The 23,209-nt window shown below is 32.8% G+C and overlaps 3 protein-coding genes across 3 annotated transcripts; 2 read left to right on the forward strand and 1 right to left on the reverse strand.

Annotated features, from left to right (window-relative positions):
• Positions 1-2,867: 2,867 nt before the first annotated feature.
• LOC120166266 (60S ribosomal protein L31-like) lies at positions 2,868-4,090 on the forward strand. The gene is made up of 2 exons (XM_039175566.1): positions 2,868-3,077; positions 3,750-4,090. The coding sequence occupies exons 1-2, from the start codon at positions 2,995-2,997 to the stop codon at positions 4,033-4,035; spliced, it is 369 nt and encodes a 122-aa protein (XP_039031497.1). The 5' UTR covers positions 2,868-2,994; the 3' UTR covers positions 4,036-4,090.
• A 10,973-nt stretch (positions 4,091-15,063) lies between these two features.
• On the forward strand, positions 15,064-15,815 carry LOC120166297 (40S ribosomal protein S30-like). Its single transcript, XM_039175589.1, has 3 exons — positions 15,064-15,075; positions 15,449-15,650; positions 15,769-15,815. The coding sequence occupies exons 1-3, from the start codon at positions 15,064-15,066 to the stop codon at positions 15,813-15,815; spliced, it is 261 nt and encodes an 86-aa protein (XP_039031520.1).
• Positions 15,816-16,472: 657 nt separating this feature from the next.
• On the reverse strand, positions 16,473-17,594 carry LOC120166262 (zinc finger CCCH domain-containing protein 20-like). The gene has a single exon (XM_039175564.1). It carries the CDS (start codon positions 17,560-17,562, stop codon positions 16,591-16,593), a length of 972 nt encoding a protein of 323 aa, XP_039031495.1. The 5' UTR covers positions 17,563-17,594; the 3' UTR covers positions 16,473-16,590.
• Between the last annotated feature and the right edge of the window lie 5,615 nt (positions 17,595-23,209).

Raw genomic sequence — 23,209 nt, forward strand, 5'->3', positions numbered from 1 at the left:
CTCCCCTAACTCATCCCGTGGAGGTGGAGAATAGGGAGATAAATGTCGTGGCATCTTTGCTGGTCGCCTATCATGAGGTGATGGTGGAGAAGAGGCTCGATGATGTGATGGAATAGGTGATGGCTCTCATTGTGGAGGTGATGGCTCTGGGTGTCGAGTTGTAGAATCGGCTTGATCAGGTGATGGCTCTCGAAGTGGGGGGTGCTCATCATCCGTGCCATCAAAAAAACGATTACTAGCTTGCCACCAATCAGTGGCAAACTCAGCCTCTGTGGGTGTCAGCCTCTGTAATGGATAGTTGGCCTCCTAACAATATAAAAGCTCTAACAAAGTTAAACATCTACTAGTAATAACTTGTTTATATATGGTAGTATTTGTGTTAACTTACATCATTCATCGTCGTATATGGTAGTAACTCTTCCCAATCCAATAATCGGATCCTCCTCCAGGAAATAGCCCTAGGAATATCATTTGGATTTTTGATTGCATATATCCGCATGCTGGGAAAAGCCTCAAATATCCAAATCTACAAACAATATAATACACAAACATTCGTAATTGTTAAATAATTAATTATAATTTTGGGAACATTATATAGAAATTCTTACCTTAAAGGCCCAAATAAAGTCTGCCAAAATATATTTGGAACCATGGCCACACAAACTTTTTCGGTTCTCAAAGGAAGACAACAACTTTTTCTAGGAAGCTTTCCATAGATATGAACCCCACGGAAACACGTTCTATGCATTTAGGTCCTCTACCTATAATATTAGGTCCTCAAAAATAGGTTGTCTGGCTTCTTTGCCTAAAAAGCCGGCATGCAAAAGTAATAAAAGGGATACTCGGACAACATCGAGGTCATCCATCCGAGTAAAACCATCTTTAACAAGTAATCTTTTCAAGTCGTCGACGTGTAAACTTGGCTTCGCCTTTGCTAGCTTAAGAAAAACCCGAGATAACCATGATGGGCGGGCGATATGACTAGTGTACCGACCTACTTCATCGTGTCCGAAGCGTAGACCAGTGATTAAGCAAAACTACTCCCGCCCAAAACAAGTATACGCCGGAGGAAAATGAAACCATATCTCTTCATCACCACGTTGTATCCTTTCGGGTAGATCGTTAGTCATGGTCTGAAGAAATAAATGGGTCAACATAGCATCTCCACCTAGATGTTGTACTTTCAATCATGGCCCGAAGCAAGTATCCTTAAACAATTTTCTTTGTACAGGTGTAAGCGTCGACGCAATTGTAGTGGCTAGGCTTAATTTATTCCTTAAGGTCAATGAAGCCGAAAAAAATTTCTACAAAAACAATAAACATACCAAGTTAGATATACTAAAAACTACAAATTATACACTATAAACAGACATGATATTAAACGGTGAAAATAAAGCCAAATATGTTTCAAACTTGCACGGTATTCACCCAAGTCATTATTCTATCATAGTTCACAAAATGCATCAGATAACATTCCAGAAGTAAGCACTTATATAAACATTTAAAAGGACAACATATAGGTTTAGTGCAGGTTCAAGGACAACATAAAGAGTAGTGGTTTATTCTTGAAACTTAAATTCGCAACACTGTGAAGTTAGTATTTGTCTTTGTTTTTTGGTTGAAGTAATGTAATTTATTCAAGTTTCAATTTGCAGAAGAAGAATAGTTTCTGAAACTTAAAATCGCAACGCGAAAATGAAAATCGCAACGCGAAATGAAAATCGCAATGCGAAAATGAAAATCGTAACGCGAAACTAAAATCGCGTTGCGATTTTCATTTTCGTGTTGCGAATTTAAGTTTCAAATAGTCTTCTGCAAATTGAAACTTGAATTAATTGCATTACTTCAACCAAAAGACAAAACAAAGACAAATACTAATTTCACAGGGTTAAATACTAAACAGTTTAGCAGTATTGGCAGCAACCGAATGAATTTACTAAGCAATTTAAGTGAAATGGTTAATCTATTATTAAAATTAATAGTAAATTTATTATCAATTTAAATATGAAAAATCTAATAATAAAAAAAAATTTCAAAATACATTTTGGCAGACTTTATTTGGGCTTTGAGAGATGGAAATAGACGGCTTTCGTCGGAGATGGGGACGGATTTCGTTGGATATGGGGACGGATGTCGTCGTAGAGAGTGAGAGATGGAGATGGGACTGAGTTGTGATTTAGGGTTTTAGGTTATGATTTGCGATTATATTGTTTACATTTGTGTTGCGAAATTAATATTGTGTTTCGAATTCGAAAATAAAATTCGCATTGCGAAAATAAACGCGCTTTGCGAATTTGACTTCTGTGTTGCGAATTTGACTTTTGTATAGCGAATTACAGATTCGCGTTGCGAATTATAGATTTGCGTTGCGATTTACATATTCGCGTTGCGAATTTGGAAACTGAGTTGCGAAATTGGAGTTCGCGTTGTGAATTTGTTGATCATTTTCGCAAATCCAAAAAAAAATTAGTTAAAATCGTATATTATAAGATATTTTCGGTCACTGAAATTATTTTCTCTTTATTTAATCGTGTCATGTTGTTATTATTTATTCCTGAAAGATATGCATATTAAGATGGGCAACGTGACTTTGGGATTTTCTTTCTCATTCTTGATGTGAGATTAATATTCCTCATCATTTATGGTGAAACATTTTCTCCTACTCAATTTAGTGAAGCCTTCATCACCAGACGTTCGTCACGGTTGTCTATTTTATATTTTTCATCTCCTTCTGACTTTTATAAAATACATTTATAGAATAATAAAAGATTTTTTTTATATTAAACGAATATACCGTGGGTTGTGAAAAAGGCTTCTAAATCCAAGTCTGTATAAAAGAAGAGATTTGGGTTAGATTTTAAACCCAAAACCCAGCAGGGTAACTCTGAAAACCCTAGATTCAGGAATCAATATATTTTGGAAAGCCTCCCTCCTCCTTTGGTTGCCGCTCTTCTTCTCTATTGTAGCTTTCTGCTTTGCTTCTGTGCATTAAAAATGGTTGAGAAAACAAGGGGAAGGAAGGAAGAGGTAGTGACAAGAGAATACACTATCAACCTTCACAAGCGTCTCCATGGCTGGTAATTTTTAATCTTTCACTCCTTTCTACAGAATTTTCATTCCTTGCATTGATCGCTTATCGTTTCTATTCTTAGTATTCTGCTATTTGCTTAGTGGATCTTTGTTTGGTTTGGTTCTAAATTAGATTTTTGATTAGTTTATTACTTTTTTCCTTCAATATTTTGATGATTTGTTTGAATTCCTTTTGTTAAATCGACCTTTTTTTTTGCGTATTTATCTTGTTTATGATGTTGAATTTAATTGTCTAAGCAATGTTCTATCATGGGAATAAGAAATGTGGATTTTAAGGTTTAGATTCATGATATTATTCATCTGTTAGAAGCTATAGATTCGTGAATCAATCTCAACTACATCTGCTTTTAAATTCGATAGCATAAGAGGTTATTTATTCAACTTCGTATCACATTGTTTGGAAATAGGTTTAACCATATTAGAGTTGAGTTTAATTTGAGATAAAATCGATTTTCCCAACTTCACTTGCTGTTGATTAAGCTAATTTATCTAATAGACTTGTATGCTTTACTTCAAGCCCGATAATTTATGCTCAAGTTTTATTTCAAATTGAAAAGGATCAAGTAGGATTTAATCTTTTCCTAATCAAATCCGAGTAGGTAGCAAGCATAGTCGAGTGACGTATGTTTCAATAATCTACTTGGTAATCTTGGAAACAGCACATTCAAGAAGAAAGCACCCAAGGCGATAAAGGAGATAAGGAAGTTCGCAGAAAAAGCCATGGGGACCAAGGACGTGAGAGTTGATGTCAAACTAAACAAGCACATATGGAGCAGAGGGATCCGAAGTGTCCCAAGAAGGATTAGGGTCCGCATAGCTCGAAAGAGAAACGATGATGAAGATGCAAAGGAAGAGCTTTACTCTCTAGTAACTGTTGCTGAAATCCCAGCTGAAGGACTCAAAGGTTTGGGCACCAAGGTCATCGATGACGATGACGATGAGTGATCCTTTGATCTCTAGTTTTAAAAAAATTGCATTTTGTTCACCTACAAGTTTACATCCAGGTTTCAAAGTCTTGGTTAGTTTTCGATTTTGAATTGTGACTTACTGTTTTCTTCGTATATTTGGTTTATTGTTGTTTAGACTTTTATGCTCAATGCAATTTTATATTTCAACAATGAATTTAGTACTTGGTTCGGTTGAAATTTTACGTCGATTTTTACAAATATTGTTGTGTACATGTTGATTTGAGAAAGTACCTTGAATCACTTGGACATGAATTCTTCCTTAGTCGACCAGATTATGCTCAAATTGGCTAACCGGTAGACCTTTGGCAACATGCTCTCAATTGTCAAAGGTCTTAAAACTGACGTAGAGGTGGCAAATTGGTCATTCGGATCAAGTTTGGGTCAGTCATTTTGGGTCTAGTTATTTCAAGTCTAGATTATATTCAGTTTAATTTTGTTCTGATCGGATCCGATATAGTTTGGGAGTACGTTAACTCGGGTCGGGTCAATTTTTGGGTCAGGTGTTTATCGGATTGATTGTTTTTTTGGTTCTGATCAATATTGAATCGGTTGATTTTTAGGTCGGGTTAATATCGGGTTGGTTGATTTTTGGGTCAGGTTAATACTGAATCGGTTGGATTTTGGGTCGTGTCAATTTCAGATCAGTTGGTTTTTGGTTTTGGTTAATCTTTATATCAAGTCAATTGGGGTTGAATTGGTTATGAGTTTAATCAAGTATATATAGAATTATTGATATATTCTTGTAAAAAAATATGTCATCTTGTTTGTTAATCTTATCATTTAGGCCTAATTTCAATTCTCAACGTTCAATAATTTTAATTAAACCATTATTTAGAGATGATAAATCGATAATTTGAAACAAATACGATCATCTGTGTTTGTTATCAAAATTTTATATTGATCTTGTATAGAAAGTTAATTTATTTGATAAAGAAATATTTTTTATTATAATTTTTATTTCTAATTAGAAATTTAATATTTTTATTAAATTTTAAAAAATAAAACATAACTTTATTTGTTAAGTTTTAGTCGTAACATAAGTAAATTTTATATTATTTTTATTATAATTCTAATATTATTTTCTTTTTTTTAATTGTTTTCTATTATTTTTATTACAAGTAAGATAACTAAACTTTATTTGTTACTGTTTTCAATCTTAAAATAATATTCTTACTTTTATATTTCTCTTATGTAACACAAATAAACTTTATATTATTTTTATTATAAATATAATATTTTTATTACAAGTAAGATAAGCAAATTTTATTTGTTAATATTTTCAATATTGCAATAAGATTCTTACTTTTGATTTGGATTAATTTTCGTTCGGATTGTTTTCAGGTAGGGTTAAATTCGGTTTGGGTTGCTTTTGATTTGGATTAATTTTGATTTGGGTTGCTTTCGGTTTATGTTGCTTTCGGTTCTGGTTAATTTCGGTTCATGTTGCTTTCGATTCGAGTTATTTTCTATTTTGCTAAATTTTAGATCAAATATGGTTCGAGTCAGGTATGGATCGGGTATCAAATCAAATTTGATTATCATATTCAAGTTAATATCATGTATTCAATCAGATAAATCGGTTCAAATAATCAGGTTCATGTCAAGTTTGCAAAGTATAAATGGATGCCAGGTCGAAGGCCTTAAATAACGGAAGTTCTGCTTTAGCGACAATGTAAGTTTTAGTCCGTAGAACTTGTTATTTTTGCCAACTTATTCTCTAAACTTCTTTTGATATATTCCTATATTTAAATTTAAATTTTTGGTCTGTGTTGATGAATGTATGTTTAAGTGTTCTAAGTAAAAGTATAAATGCAACCATAAGAACAATTACAATTGATAAAATCCAAGATAGAATAGTCATTTTAATGTAAAATTAAACTAATAATCAGAATGTATTTAAATAAAATACGTATATATTAAATTTTAAACTAATATGATTATATAAAGTCAGAATTAACTATATACTATAGTATATTATTTATTAGGTTTTAAATATGAGATTTCGAAGTTTCTAAGCATCCAACTTTTTCATTAAATTCTCAAAGTTAAAACGTAACATATCACATGTCATGTTATAATTAAACAAGTTTCTGTTATGAAAAAAAAAAAGTTTACCATTATGAGAAGAAAAAAACTAAGATACTTGGAAAATTCAAACTAATAATAACATAAAACTTTATTTTTGTTCATAAAATAAAGCATTAAACTTTGGATCTTAAGCCGGCCCAATTTGATCAAACATTATATACAGTGACCAAAACACTAACCCTGTTTGTTTTTTCCCTAATAGGGCACCAAGAAATTTATTTGAAATTTACGATATTTGCTATAGTCTCTATGGAACTCATCACGTGTTCAAATGAAAAATATATTTTATTGGACCGATTCATCTAGTCCAATATTTTATTATTTTTCTTGAAACTCGTCATGTCGACATGACGAGTTTCATTATAATAATATTATTTTTTGAGTTTATATTATTTTTTTTGTAATTTTAAAAAAATCATGGAACTCGTTATGCCGATGTGACAAGTTCCTTTGGGTTTAAATAACTAGTTGTTTATAGTCGTTGGCCAGTGACATGATTTTGAATTGATGGAGCTCGTCTTGAAAAATTCACATTTGTGGAAAAATAAATTTAAATAAATAGTCGTTTATAGCCGTTAGCCAACGATAAAAAAATAAATTCACATTTGGGACATTAGGTCATGACTATACACATTCATCTTGGGAAATTGGGATTCAAGTTAAATTTAAAAACCTTCACCAAAATGTCCCAAATGATAATGTTCATTTGCATAGACCATAACCCATTTAAACCTTAACGCATTAGATCCATTATGCCCGAATTAAACCATACCCATTACAAACCCATGTATTAGCCAACAACCCAAATGCTAAATCATGACCCAACTCATCCAACGACCCAAATCCTAGCCCATTTACAATTAAACTCAACCAAAGTCCATATCCTAAATTGTTATGGGAAAAGCTAAACCATAGCAATGTCCTCGTTGTCGTCACTTGCCTTGCCCTTTCAAGCTTCCAAAAGTCACGTGAGCAGCCAACAGATGGCCCTAGTCTCATCCGAATGAATCAACGCAGCACACAGTGGTCCCCAACTCCAATAAAATGTGCCTCTACCAACAAACTTATTGTTGAGATTTTAGAAGCTTAATACACAATCGAAAAATGTACCATGAATATAAAATTTTTGTTTAGAGAGTAAAGATAAAGAAAAGATAGATAATTTTACACAATAATTTATAGTGGTTCGACTTCTCAACTAATTCTACATCCACTACCTAAGCTCCTCACTTAGGATTTTCTAACAAATTCACTAATTTATTATTTCTTTTTCAACGATAAAAAGATAACCTTTACACAACTCCCTAGCTTTTCAAAAGCTTACCTAGAACCAAAACCCCTTTACAAGGAAAAAGATGTAAACAAAGAAAACCTCTAAAAAAGAAGGTGTTTACAAAGAATTAAAGCTTACAAGAACAAAATATTTACAAAAGAATAAAAATAAAGAGTGAAAAGCTCTTCTCTTGTGTTTGAATACTTGTATATGTGTTCTAACTCTTCTTCAAGTGTCTTGAACTTATATTTTTATGTTAGAATGTGGTTGTGGTCGTTTCTAGCCGTTGAGGATGATTTCTAGTTGTTTGGGGATGTTTTATTTTCTACAAAAATAAACTACCCAGTACAGAGGGTATCGATACTCCTATAGGGAGTATCGGTATTACCTTTGTTATTTTGAAATAAAACTAGCCGTTGGGCCTGACGGTGTCGATACTAAGCCTATTTTATCGATACTACTATGCAAATTAGTATCGGACCCCTTTGGGTATCGGTACCATTTTTTGCATTCTTGAGTTTGAGCAATGCTGGTAGTATCAGTACTACCTAGAGAGTATCGATACTTCTCTTACCTAGGGTATCGACACCACATAAACAGTATTGATATTGTTCATATAGTATATATACTGTAAGAACAGTATCGGTACTTCTTACGTGAAAATCAGTTTTGTGCTAAAATTCACTTTTAATGGACTTTGAATTATTTTTGAAAACTTTGAATAAATTCAATTCAAGTTCAAAAACATTTTGCCTCAATTTATTATATCAAAATATTATAAAATGTGGTTCAACGCTTATAGTTCACCAAATCTGTTACACCCTAATCCAATCCGATATGAAGATCACTAGATCATGATGTCACACGGGACCACCGAAGTGGCTAACCCAAAAATATTTCTTTTGGAACATTGTAAACCATTATATAAAACGTCATCCATAAGCATGCAAATAAAATATAATAAATTTGTTTAACAAGTACGTGGAACTCACAAAAATCCCAAAATAATTCACTGGGTTTAAAACGAAATAGAGTTACAACTGAATACAAAAGGGTCTACAATAGTATATGCCTTATAATAAAAATCAAGACGTACTCTGAAGTCTCTGTTGAGTTGGAACTGTTGGAGATGATAATACTCCTCGAATGGTCTCCTAAGAAACTTGTGCACAAAAACATATTCCGAACGCTGAGCTTATGAGCTCAGTGTCCCACTAATAACTATACTACATGCATTCACTAAATATGCATGCTAGAGGCATATGTATTTTGACATGAAAATATTGATCTGACATGCTGACAAATGCATCATGGTGCGACTGAGGGTTTTGTATCTCGGAGCTCACACACCCTTTTAGTATTTTTAAAAACCCTTGGGTATTTGGGTGAGATCTGGAGCTGCATCAGAAACCCGACCAAATTACTCCATCGAGTCTTGGGGTATATACGCCCACATGACAACTGAAGTGCCCTTGAACTGATTGGGATGTCCAACTGTACAATCGTAACTGCTAGAGTAATTCGAGTGTTCTGATTGTGTCTCGAGCGTCAAATAAGGCTAGTTTTATGTCATCCTAAATGTTGTTGTTTCTAAATGTTTTGAGCTTATTATTGTTCTCACTTGTAGTTTTATTTCATGGTATTCTGGTACTATTGGGTCCCTCAATTCTACCCCTTAAAAACCCTTGAGTTTCTTACCCAAAAATGTTAGTGGGTATCGATACTAAGCTCCTCAGTATCGATATTGGCTTTTGGGTGTCGATAATAATCTCTAGGTATCGATACTGTTGACTTATTAAAGGTTGATAACAAAGTACCGGTATCGATACTCATTCTTAAGTATCGATGCTTTTGGTCTGTGGTATCTATATTTTCCTGAGCACCGATACCAAATTTGGCTTCAATGTTTTGGGAAAAAATGTCTAAGTATCGATACTGCTATTGGGAGTATCAGTACTCTACACTAGGTATCAATACTCCCATGGGTGTCGATATGAATTTGGCTACTGATGTCTACTAAGTTAACACAGTATTGATACCACCATGAAAGTATCGATACCTCACCTACAATATCGATACCCATTGCATGAGTATCGATACTTCTATGTCCAAAATCATTTTGCTTTTAACACCTAAAGAACAATATCGATATTTTTCTTCTAGTACTGATATTATTATTATAGGGGTCATCAAGAGTTCATAAACATGTTGAAAAACACTGATTTCTGAATTCTACCATAAACATGCTTCATAAATCATGCAACCTATCAAAACACATTTAATGACATACATGTGGTAGAGTTGTGTTAGAAGTAAATTACCTTGATTCCTAAAGCTGTTGGAAGCACCCAAGGTTCAACCAAGAATGAACTTCTCATTTCCCCTAGCTTTGGAGCTTTCTCCATCTTCTCTCGCTAGACAAAAATCAAGCACATGAGTTACTAACGTTGCTAAAGAGATTAAAACATTTTTAGAGGTCTGAATCTCTAAAAAAATGAGTTGAAATCACTTAGGTTTCTAAAAAAACCCCCACTAAACTCATATTTGGTCACCTTAACTAAAACTTATAAAGGAGAACTTGAAATAAAAGGTTGGAATGAGAGGATTATGATTCTTACCTTATAATTCTCTTTTTGTAACTAACATGCCTCAAAGTTTCTGCATTTTCTATCTTGAGCTTAAGGAAGAAGATGAAGAGAAATATGAAGTCTCTTTGGGAGAAGAAAATGACAAAGGGAGGGAGAAAAAGAGGAATCAACGGGTAACCTCACCCAAATTTAAAGATTTCAACCTTCTGTAAAGAAAATGGGTGAATTGCTCTCTTGATCCTCCCAAGTTTTACTCATCAATTAAAAAAAACTCATTTTCAATTCATGTTTGACTTCAACCAAACCCAAATCAAAACTCACTTGGTCCATGACATCCTACAAGGTTAATATGTTTACTTAAACTCACTCGGGTTAACTAGAAACTACTAACTCGGGATTTGGGAGTTACAAATTCCTCATAGAAAAAAAAGCAAAAATTAGATGAAAAAAAGTAAAAAAAAAAAGAATATAATTTTCTTTAAATATGTAAAAAATAGGATTTTTCCCATTTTTCTTCGTAACTATGGGATAATATAAAAACCCACTAGAAATGATTGTAAAGGGTTTTCCATTTTTTTTCCATTTTTTCCATTTTTTGGTGGGAAGCAATATAAACAGATATTTCCTTGATTCAATCATAACAAGTAATACACAAAAACATAGCCTATTTCCAAAGGTTTTCTTTATTTCCTTCCATTTTTTAGCAAGCATATTTCGGGTGGTTTTGAAACCAAAACAAAAATAGGCGACAGGGTCTTCAAACTTTTATTACAATAGCCATCGTTGCATTTTGAAGCAAGGTAAAAGTAATTGGGAGAGAGTTGAGTTTGTCACCTGGCTATTTCATGTCTATCATCGCCTCAAGTCCTCGCCGAAAGTGGAGGAGTCGATAAGCCGAATGGGTTAGAAGACTTAGATTCTTTAAGGGGTCTCGATTCATCTGTCTTAGGATTTAATCTAGGGGATTTAGAGGTCGTTTACCTTAGACCTCTAGTTTGGGTTTCAGTAAGGAATGAACAGTGACTAAGGGGTCATTAGAGCTCGCGAAGGTGAAAGGCTAGAGCTACACGGGTCTCCTTTAGGGGGTCTTTGGGGGTATTGTGTGGTAGTTTTAGGTTTAGATTCGTATTTAGGGGGCTAGATCGAGGGATTTAAAGTGTTTGATGTTGAGTTTGGAGATTTTTACCACCGCCGACGGTGGTCGGAGCGATGGTCGGTGAGCAAAAAGAGGGTCTGATGTTGGCGGCCGAGAGAAGTAATGGGAGAAGGTTAAGAGAAAAAAATAAAATAGGAATGATTTTTTCCGGTTAAGGCTAAAAATAAACCAAGACAAAAAAATTAGGCTTTAGAGTTGAATTTTCAAAGTAAACTGAGCTCATGCCCTCGAAAGTTTATCACATTTTATATTTTCGTCACTGATTTGCACCATTTTGATTATTTTTCGAATGAAGGGGCACTAATTGAGTAATTTCGCATTTTTCTTTGTTAGTTAATTAAGCTTATAATTGTTTGGGTATATCGCTTTAAATCCATCCAACTTTTTGCATGTTGCTATATACTCGTCCCTAATTGTGTTTTTTGTTTTAATTTCAACATTATAATTGACTTGTTTTTGTTTTAGTCCCTTTTTGTTTGTTTGGTTAATTAGCTCTTTTGATTCGAATTAAGGTTAAACTTTTTTTAGTTTAGATTTTTTTGTTATCATTAGGTTTTTTTATTTTAGATTCGATTAGTACTCAAATTTAAGGTTTAGATTTTAATTATAGTTTTTATTAAAAGCCTTGGTTTTTAGATTTTAATCATTTGATTTAGTTAATTCACATTTTAGTCTCTATACTATTATTTAGGTGAGTATTTCGACTTGGCTCTCGCATTAAATGTCCAAGGGTGCTTGTTGATTACTCGATTCAATAATTTGTAAAATAAATAATTGATTAATGAACCAATATAGCGCAATTAGGTTTAATAATGAATTGATTGATTGCATTTCGATTTTAAAATCAAGGCAATGTTAATTTATTAGGTGATTAACAATGTATCCTCCACCATTGCTTGCGGGTGACCACTATTAATCTCTGAAGTAAATCGACATCCTTTTTAAACTCTACATTATATTTTTTAAATTAAGGCAATGTTCATTTATTGAGATTGATAACAAAGTTTCCGCTTGTGATTGGGGGTGGTCGTTATTGGTCTTGGTAAATCGACATCGTTTTAAAAAATTTCATACATAATGAATTTTAGATTAAATACAATTTTGAACTCAAAAATTTCAGTTTCAAAAAATATGGTAATCAACTAGGTATCAATTTTGGGCATTGAGATGCTAATCCTTCACCACGTGTAACCGACTCCCGAACCTAATTTCTGATTTCTCAGACAAAAAATGGGTAGTTTTGATAAAATAAAATGTTTCATTAAATTATCTGATTTTCGCTGTTCCAATCACACCTTAAAAATGATTGATGACAACTCCAAAAAAAATTATAAACATTTTTCAAACAACATCGATAATCAATTTTCAGCCCAAAAGCCAATCATCACACCGAAGATTCAGGTTAAAGCTCGTCTTCAGATGAGGAGTGGGTTAAGGAGGCAATAAATTCGATCTTTAATCAACATAAGGAGATAAAAAAAACTTGAAGAAGATAATAAGGAGATGAAAATCGAGAAGAAGAAGAAGAAGAAGTACGAAGGCATATCAATCCAACGTAGCAAACGACTTATGGAGAGGAATGAAATAAAGAAAAATAATAGTGTAGAAATTGAGAAGAAGACAACGACGAAAAGTTGATTTTTATGTTGAAAAAATATTTTAAATATATGTATGAATTTTTGTTTAGTTCAAAGTTATTTATGAATAGTTTGCAATTATATATGAAAAGTTAAAAATAAATATGGTTAATGATGTTCATAAATTATCCAAAAAAAGGTACAACAAAAAACATTGGAACATAATTACAAAGGTTTTATCGGCCCGATCGATATTTAAAAAGATGTGGATAATGTTTCCTGTTGTGGCCTTCACCTCTGCAGTGGCCACAAAGCTTTGATAGACCTTGCTCTCTTTGAGGATCTTCCATATCAGTATGAATTCGACTAGATTTAGGTCAACCCTTTAACTTCCTTAGTAATTATGGATTTGGAAACCATTCTTCATAAATTGTTGGTGGCCAATAAGCATCGTTTGGGAGATACTTAAACTCACAATCGTATATGTTGCTCATAGTATGCATGTTATAACAATCATTGGCATAAGAGTATGATAGAAATGTTTTGGTGATATATCACTTCAATTCAGTGATATATTAAACCATTGAATGATGTTTTTGACATATTCTTTAATAAAAACATCTTTTTTTTTTCAGAGACCATTTAATGCACAATGACATAAACTTTTTAGTGATATATAATTTCAATTCAGTGATATATCACACAATTGAATGATGTCTTTAACATATTCTTTAATGAAAAACGTCATTTCTTTAAGAGATTATTTAATGCACAAGGAAATAAACTTTTCAGTGATATATCACATAATTCAATGATGTACCAGAACATTGAATGATATTGTTGACAAATGCTTTAATGAAAAATGTCTTTTTTCTCAAACACTATTTAATACACAATGATAAAAACTTTTCAATGCTCAATCACTTCATTTCAGTGATATATCATACAATTGAGTGATATTTTTAACCATATTTAATAATTCATCATACTTATCATAATTCACCATAAATTTTTCAATATTGAGGAACTTAACATTTAACGAGTCAAGTGACCGTGTATTGTAAGAGTTATTGTTTCTAATGTAATGTACGATTTAATGTTCTAATGTAATGTAGGATTTAATGTTCTAATGTAATGTTTGTATTTAATAAAATAATCAATATAACTATTGGAACTCGTCACTTCAGCATGACGAGTTTCATGTTGTTTTTTAAAATTTATTTTGAAAAACAAAACAATCTAAATTGAAAAAAAATATTATTACAATGGAATTTGCTAAAACGGCATGACGAGTTCCAAAAAAATATTAAATTATTAGACCCAACGAATTGATCCAATAAAATATATTTTTCATTAGTACTCGATATGTCGATGTGACGAGTTCTATAAAGACTATCAATTCAGCGACAAGGATAATCATTTTGACGATACCACCATGGGTAAATCTCTTAAGCTACCTCACTTAGCTTTTTTTAAGGTAAACTACGCGAATGGTCATTAATGTTTAGGTAAGTATTCGTCTTACCACTGATGTTTAAAAAATCACAAATCGATCATTAACGTTATCATTTGTTACAAAATGGTCACTAACGTTATCATTTGTTATATATTGATCACTCATCATTAACAACCATTAACAAATCATTACTGCAGTAATGGAATGCTGACGTTAAATTAGTTTACTCGGCATGTTTGACCAACCATTATTGACTTTCTTCTTCTTTCTTCTTCTTCAAATTAACCAGAATGAAAAGAAAAATGGAACTTCAATGTGTGATTTAATGATTGTATAAAAGGTAAAACACAATTAGTACATACATGGGGAACAATGGTGGAGACTGGAGATTGTAAAAGCATTTTTAAGTTTAAAAATTGATGGAGCAGTGGAGCTTACCTTTTTGTGAAGGTCAGGTGAGATTTTGTAAAGGTCTTCATCGACGGGTTTTGCAGTTGGCTTGGCCGTAGAATGGCGCTTGCTTCCATCGCTGCCGATTGTTTCACGTCACCGGCCTCTTAGCTCTACGTTCGTCTTCTTTAACATGTGTCGACTGTCGTACTTTTGTCTGCAAATTTCCATTCATGAATACTATAAATAAACCATTTACCATGTCTTTCATTTGTTGAGTTCTTAGTTTGCTTACCTTTTACGAGGAAAGACAGTCATGGCGGGAGTAACAACATTGTTCTCATAAAGATCACCGACAACATATAAAGCACGATCCTCGGGGTAGCTGTAACGAAGCAATCCGGTTTGTCTAGCCGATTCGAAACACTGAGTAAAAGGAAGGTCGTTGTTCCAGTCCCAGCTTCCAAAAGTCGGAACATGGTTCCTTCTGTAATAATCCTGAACACACACAGACAATCCCACTATGTTAACCAACAACAATGCAAAGTACAAAGAACAAAACCAAAAATGGTTACTTAAATCGCACATTAAAGTTCCCTTTTTTCCCACTCCGGTTAATTTGAAGAAGAAGAAAGTCAAACGATTAGTTAAATATGTTGAGTTAATTGGTTTAACGTGTCACGTCAGTTAGTCAAATATGTTGGGTTAATTGATTTAACGAGTCAAGTCAATATTTCGTTACTCCAATAAGGATTTATTACCGGCGAGGGACCAATTTATAACAAATGGTAACATTAATGATTTTTCAAATATCAGTAGTAAAAATGAACATTTATACAAATATTAATGACCACTGGTGTAGTTTACATTTTTTTTTACTACTTCTGTTTCCACTGATTATTCCGGGAACTCGTTGATTATTTTAGGTAAGGTTCACGGATCTCTAGCTCGTGCCGGTAAGGTGAGAGGGCAAACGCCTAAAGTGGCGAAGCAAGACAAGAAGAAGAAGCCCCGTGGCCGCGCTTACAAGAAGATGCAATACAACCGCCGTTTCGTCACCGCTGGTCATTATTCTCTCTCTCATTTCATTACGTTTTCCTTGTGGTGTTATACATATATGGGATTCGTTTGTGTATGTATTGATATCGATGAGTAATTTGTCTTAATTTCTGGGTTTTGCAGTGGTCGGATTTGGTAAAGAGAGGGGACCTAACTCTTCTGAGAAGTAAGAGGTATGCAGTTGAAGAAGGCAAGGATCGAGTTGGTTTGAATCTTCAAGGGATTAAGTCTCTGCTTACGATACTTATTTCTATTCACTGTTATCAAGGATCGAGTTAAACATCAATTTCGTTTGGCTAAAGATTATGTGATTTTGGTATTATTTAGCTTTAATTATTGGCTTACTATTTCTTCTGTTATTGGCTAAAGGTTATTGTTGGTTATGGTAATTGTCGTTTTTTTTTAAAAAATACTTAAATACATCTGGATTTCTAAAGAATTAAATGTTAAAGTATTTAATAATACTATTTTAAAATATGATCATAGTTAAAAAAATAGCTTAACATATTAACATATTTAAAATGCTATTATCTAAATAAAGCATGATTCGATCTTTGTTTTACACGTCCAAAAAAAGAATCAAGGTTGGCGATAAACGATCCAACGGATTATAAACACAATTATGAAAGTAAACACAAACATTGATTTATTATATTATAACCTTAGGTAATTATAGTTTATACTTAACAACATACATGGTTCTGCATTGATTTATTATAATACTAATTACTGAAGATTATAACCTCACATAATTAATAAACATAAGATAAGACACCATTGTCTGATTCTTGAACAAGCTGCTGCTTTTCTTAATTGATTTTGTTCTTAAGAATTTTCGTAATCTCCAATATTATAATACTACTTTCTTCTCTTATCCTGGTGGAACTATTTACAGATTAAAGAGAGCTAAATGATGAAGACGATGATTAGCTTGAGCAAGCTGACTCAGTTCACCAGGTCCGACACCCAATCTACGACCGGATTTTCGTAACACTGACCCGAGTTGACCGTCATTAAAGAGTTGTCTTTACTCAGTTTCTCAAACATTTTTGAACGCAAATGCCTTCCCGACTCGACTCGTTCCATCACAGGCTCTTCATCATCCCAGAAATCTAAGTACCCGATTCCAGGACGGGACACGTTTCGCGTCGGAGTACTAGGTAGGCTACATAAACTGGGTCGGATCGCTGCCCCTCTCGGAGACCCGAAACCAGGTGAAGGCAGAGACTTGAGTTGACCAAGCTTCATGTTCCTCAGAGAAGCGACCATGCTGTTAATAGACGGCGCAGAACAGAGAGGACCACTAGGCGAAACAGGCGGTGACGACTCAGCCGGTGAAATATCATGAGAATCAGCAAAGTTGGCGACTCTAAGCTGATCCGGTGTATGAGCAAAGAAACATACCCGACGCTGACAACTCGACCCGTCTTTGCACGGCAGAGTCCGGTAACGAGCCGGGTGGAGCCAGCTCTCGAAAACACCATGAGCGAACTCGCATGATTCCCCTTTCCGACAGTTCCCTTTCTTGAAATCGGAGCAAGATGTGCCGGAGTAATGAAACTTCCTCGGGTCCCTCCGGCGAGCTTTTTCGCCGGGATGAGCATACGGACACTCCGTCCAGTCATGCGACCGGCCACGCACGCACCTCCGTACTTTGAACTCAAACATCCGGAAATGATCGGAGGAGTAGGCATCAACGGGAGAATCCGGGTTTTCTAAACCCGAAATCTCAGAATCCGACTCCTCATCCGGTTCCTCCGACGGCAAGTAAGATTGCAGCACCGCTAAAGCTTCCTGTAGGTAAAACGGGTTGCTGTTATCGCCGAAGTGGTTGTCCGCCATTAGATCATCGTTGAGATAAGGCCAAGGCGGAATATGGACCGTTGGATTGGGATGATGGAGTTCTCGGAGCATCATATCTTTTGTTTTGACTTAAATGGCGTCCTTTGGATTTGCTTGCATAAACACCTGCAACGTCAATCGGCTTATAAAGTAGAAGTTGGTAGCGGAAAGTAGGGGGAATTTAACCATGGTTAGGTTAAATATTAACCATAGTATGTTGAAAATCAATGAGTTATAACCTTTTCCACTTTCTACTGCAATAGAACTAGGAGTTGATATAGATGGAGGAAATGTCGGAGTTACGCGAAATTTGAGATAAGCGAGGGTGAAAATTCCTTTTTGACCGCCACGTGTTTTCAGAAGTTAAATCTAACAGATAAATTATACGTGGTTCGACTATGAGATAGGTTCGAAATAGTTGGGTGATCGAGGATTTTGAAAAAGTAGTCCGGCCAGAGTTCCAAAAGCACTGGAGCTTCAGGTAAAAAAGTCAGAAATTTTGTTGTAAAAGGGAATGGACAGTCACGTGAAATTAGATGAAAAAACCCAGAATCAGTGACAGAATTTACAGACCCAAAAAGAGCAGAAGAGAAATAAAGAAAATCTAACGTACACGTGGCTGGTCATAACAGTAATAAATTCTGTCACGTACCCACAAAACACAATAGAAGCTCGCTGGACGAGGAAATTCCACTATCTCAGGCCAATTCTTCTTGTACGGACGATCTCCACGTGTCTTTTTGTCAGCATTGATTATCTTCATTTATTTACCTATTGTTTAATATTTTGCTATTGAGCGATTTATTATTTTTCATAAAAGTCACATGTGTTCAACATCAATGTTTATTTTTTTTATAGAATCAATTAATTTTATTTAAAATATAAAATATTTCGAATTAAAATAAATATTGACTATCACAATTGTAAATTAAATATATAATTAAAACAAATTATAATCATTGATACAAAACTCGTAACTTAATATCACATAATAAAAAATTAATCAAAAAACTCGAATAAGAATAGACACAAATAAATTTGATCACACAAATCACAAAAGGGGATTAAATTATTAAAAGACCACCAACAAATTATAAATCAAACTCGAACGACATGAAAAGCTATCCACAAACACAAATTAAGTATCCAAATCCAATTAGAGAGTCCAAAGCATGAAAGATCAACAAGATATCAGATAAGCGTAATCTTAATCAGTCTTGACGATATCAATTTAACCCTTAGAAAAAGATTAAAAAATGCCAAAGTACCGTAAAACATGTTAAAAGGCACAAGAAAATGTGTTATAAAGGTAGATGAAAACGTATCATACATACATACTTATTAAAAATAAAAAAATAAAAACACAATATAAGAAAAGAAAAAGATAATAAAGAATACATACGGTCGACAACTACCATTAAAGTTGATGTTGTCGTCGAACCACCATTAAAGTTGATGTTGTCGTCGATCAACAAAGACGAAAAAGAAAAAAATGAATGACACACTAATAAAAAAACTTTTATATTTAATAAAGACGTGTTTATTTTTTTTATAAAAATAATTATTAAATGTAAAAAAATATACATTCCTATTTTTATTTTTAAATCAAGATCTGTAATTGTAATATAATATGTAACATCCCAAACTATGGGTTAGTGACTAAATGGTAAAGTTTCAGAAATTTGGTGATTAAAGTAGAAGAATGGATTAGTTCAATGATTTATCTGGAAATAAATCCTAAAAGTTGTTAGTAATTATCAAATAAAGTAGAGGGCAAAATGGTCATTTGACTAATAAATGAATTAAAAATAGATATGATAAGGATTTATATGTTAGAGGGGATAAGGATGAAGAGATATTCTCTTCTTCTTCTTCTTCTTCTTCTTCTTCATGTACGAGAGAGAGAAGAGCCAAGCTTGCAAAGGTAAGATTCCTTATTAGCTGATTATTTGTTAATTTTAAGAGTGGGTTTTGATCATTAGGTAATACTTAAGCTTATGGAAAGCTTAAGTTGTCCTAAAATCAAAAGATAAAGAAGTTATGAAAGATTAAAGAAAATGAGTTTCTTAAGGAAATTCTGGAAAAGAGTTAGTAAGTGAATTTTGAGAATGAATTTGACTTGTCATCAATCTAATTAAGGAATATGGAGTGTTAGAATTAGATTTAAAACATGTTAAAAATCTGATATGATTCTTGAAGTTAATAAAGAGGAGAGGATATTAAGGTTAAAGACGAGATAATTGATTATAAATGAGTTTAAACATGTATATGAAAGTTAGGAATATGAACGGGGATGAAATATGAAGCATTTGAGTGAAGAGTTGATGATTTTCGGGTTCAAAAAGAGGTTCTGGGCAGAGTGCATCGATGCACATTCATAGTGCATCGATGCATCAAGGTTAAAACCCAGAAATTGTTTGAAGGTGTATCGATGCATTGGTAGTTCATCGATGCACTCTTTTAAAATAAAAACATCGAATGCAATTCATGCATCGATGCATAAGTAGTGCATCGATGCATACCAGTAATAATACAACATCGAATGCATTTTATGCACCAATGCATCAGTAGTGCATCGATGCATACTTTCATTGAAAGATGAAATTGTCATTTTTCTTAGTCTAAGGAGTGAACCATTAGAGTATATTAGTTATAATACTAATATAGATCTATGTATGATGATGTAGATATAGAACGTGATCCCGTTCCGGATCAATTGAAGGATTATAATCGAATCAAAGCAAAGCTAAGGTGAGTGCAATTTAATTTGTACTTATATTATTGAATAAACATTTGGCTTGCGATGAGCCAGTGATGGAGTTACTATGGTAAGAAGTAACTCCTAAAATGTTATTTGATTGGTGATCAATGTTATGATTTGTGTGATTATGAGATATATAAGTTACATGGAAAGTATATGTGAAATAAGATATAAGCTTATATGAATATGTGATATGAATAAAGCTATAAGAAATGATTTATGTGAATACATGCATTTGTGATGCGTGTTATATGATATTAGATATATGTTTACACATACATATGGTATGTGACCGAAGAGAATGAACATGTGATTATAAGATCAATGATTACACGTACATTTGGTACGTGACTGAAAAGAAAAGATATATGTTCATAAGAGAAAGGATATGAATAAGTAAATTGAACTGTTATGAATGTTAATGTCCATGTTATGTGATAAGAGAGCTAGTGGTATAGTTGGCATGCCAAGGGTCGAGGGTTTACCTATGTTCTTCGGGACATATGGACTGTTTACCTATGTTCTTCGGGACATATGGACTGTTTACCTAGGTTCTTCGGGATCTATGGACTGGTCCTTCGGGACGAATACTGAACTAAGGTTCGGTGCCCCATGAGGGAATTGATACGAGCTGTGGTGACAGCATTAGTGCACAACCTCAATGTACTCACATACTTTAAGTTCTCAAATGTATACATGGGCTAATGCAAGGGCTTTAAAGATAATAAATAACTTGTTATGATACTATATATATGCTTTGTTGTGAAATGACATGGATACTCGATGGTGAGTATAGAAAGGTTCAATATATGTTTACATGATAGAAAGAAATTAGTAATAATGATATGAGTACTGATAAGTATATTAATGATATATGTATAAGTATGCATTATGTTATATGAAATGGTTTGTGGTTTTATTATATGTTTTATATGCCTCACTAAGTCAACGACTTAGCGTGTAAGTGATTTACACGTAGGTATGGAGAGGAGTAAAGAGCGATGTGGAGTAAGACAGGTCAGTTATCCTTACTCAATGTCAGATCAGAAAAGAGGTGATTAATATGTACTTTAATATATAAAGTTCTAGTTGGCATGTATTCAAAAGAATATATTGTATAAAATCTGAATAGTTTTGTAAACGTTTTGAATAAGTTGAATATTATAAAAGTTTTTAAATTACTCAATATTTTATACGAATAAATGTTTGAAAAGTCAATGTGACACTTCGGACTCGTATCCGGGTCGGATACGGGTTGGGGGTGTTACATAATATTACTATAATCTTAATGGAAAATAAATTGTAAATTTAATAGAATTTATTTAATTAATATTTGTGAATAAATTATTTAGTAATTAAGTTAATAAAGCATTGTGTATATATATATATATAATATAAAATTATTACATTAATAGCATGAATCAAATTACTTCCGTTGTTAAAGGAAATGTTGTTTTTAAAGGTAATGTTGTTTTTAAAGGTTATGGATTTAAGTATCACTGACCAAAAAAATGATTGAGCGTTTATTACCAAATAATCTATGATGGAACGTTTATTACCAATAGTTGAGACTGTACTTAGTACAAATATTACTTTATAATTAATTTTTATCTAATAAAAAAGATATGATAAACTACATGGTTAGTACATAAACTATCAATTTTGGCCCATTTTAGTATATAAACTTTTAATTTTTTCAAAACACACTTAAAGTTTAGTTTTTATTTCATTTTAGTACTCATGTTTAAAATTTAACATTAATTTTTTAAATAAAATACAATTTTAGGTACTAAAACAAACTAAAACCGATAGTTTATGTACTAAATACGTTAAGTTTTTAACAGTGGGTATTAAAATAAAACAAAAATTAAACGTTAAATATTTTTGGATTAGTTTATATTTTAATTCATATACTATTTATTTTTGCAGATATAAGACTCAATCTTTCAAACTCTCAAAATGACGCGTATTTCAACTATTGTTTACTATGATGGAGAAATTTAGAAAGATGAAACCAACATCGTCTTCGCATCAAATCATTCTGTCAGAATATCCTTCAAGAGAAACATCACTCTTGAGGAGCTGTTCACTAAAATTTCAAGGAAGATTCATGTTGGAAGTACTAGAAGAATGTCCTGACTTCAATACAAATTTCCAAAAACAATATTTCCATTAACTTATACATCGTTCGAACTCTCCAATGATGACGATGTTGCTATGATGGTTGATTACTAGAAAAAATATTCAAGCGCCGATACACAGATGCATGCGACATTTGTTGAAGTGCCTACGGTTCGTGGTATGTCATTATGCTCCCACTATGGGCTGGCTCAACAAGCTGATAAAGTTGACAACCCAACTCAAATAATGTGTAATGAATTTAACTCATTAATAGGCAATCAACATCATGGTGCCATCCTATTTTATAAGTGCAAAAAATAAAAAAAATTAGTACAATAAAATTTAATAAAATAATAAATTATTAAATAATTATAATATAATATAAAAATTTTACCTTCTTAATATAAAGATTGATAATAGAAAGAATGAGAAAATTTGATATTTTAGTGTGATTTTAGGGTTGTATTGAGTGTAATATTTATAAGAAGAAGGGGGAGACAAGTGATAATCAATGTGGGAGACGAAAGGAATTAAAGGAAATGCGCGGATCATGTTAGCCCTTATTTGACAAATGATAATCATGTCCGTGTTTTATTATTACAGTGTCAGAAAAGGTACTAGATCAATAATATTTGGAAAGAATGTGCATGACAAGTAATTATTGGGTCTAAGAATGATATTTCGATAAAAACACCGTGTAACAAGTGAAGAAATTTTAAATATCAATGTAATTAGCTTAGAATAATATTGATTAAAAACATTATCGTCCAAAATGTTTGTTTTCGTAAAATAATTTTCATTATATATTTTGATGTACACAAATATTTTGTCTATTTATGT

This window comes from Hibiscus syriacus, unplaced genomic scaffold, assembly GCF_006381635.1.
Source record: "Hibiscus syriacus cultivar Baekdansim isolate YM2019G1 unplaced genomic scaffold, ASM638163v2 tig00111634_pilon, whole genome shotgun sequence".
In the NCBI taxonomy this organism is placed as follows: domain Eukaryota; kingdom Viridiplantae; phylum Streptophyta; class Magnoliopsida; order Malvales; family Malvaceae; genus Hibiscus; species Hibiscus syriacus.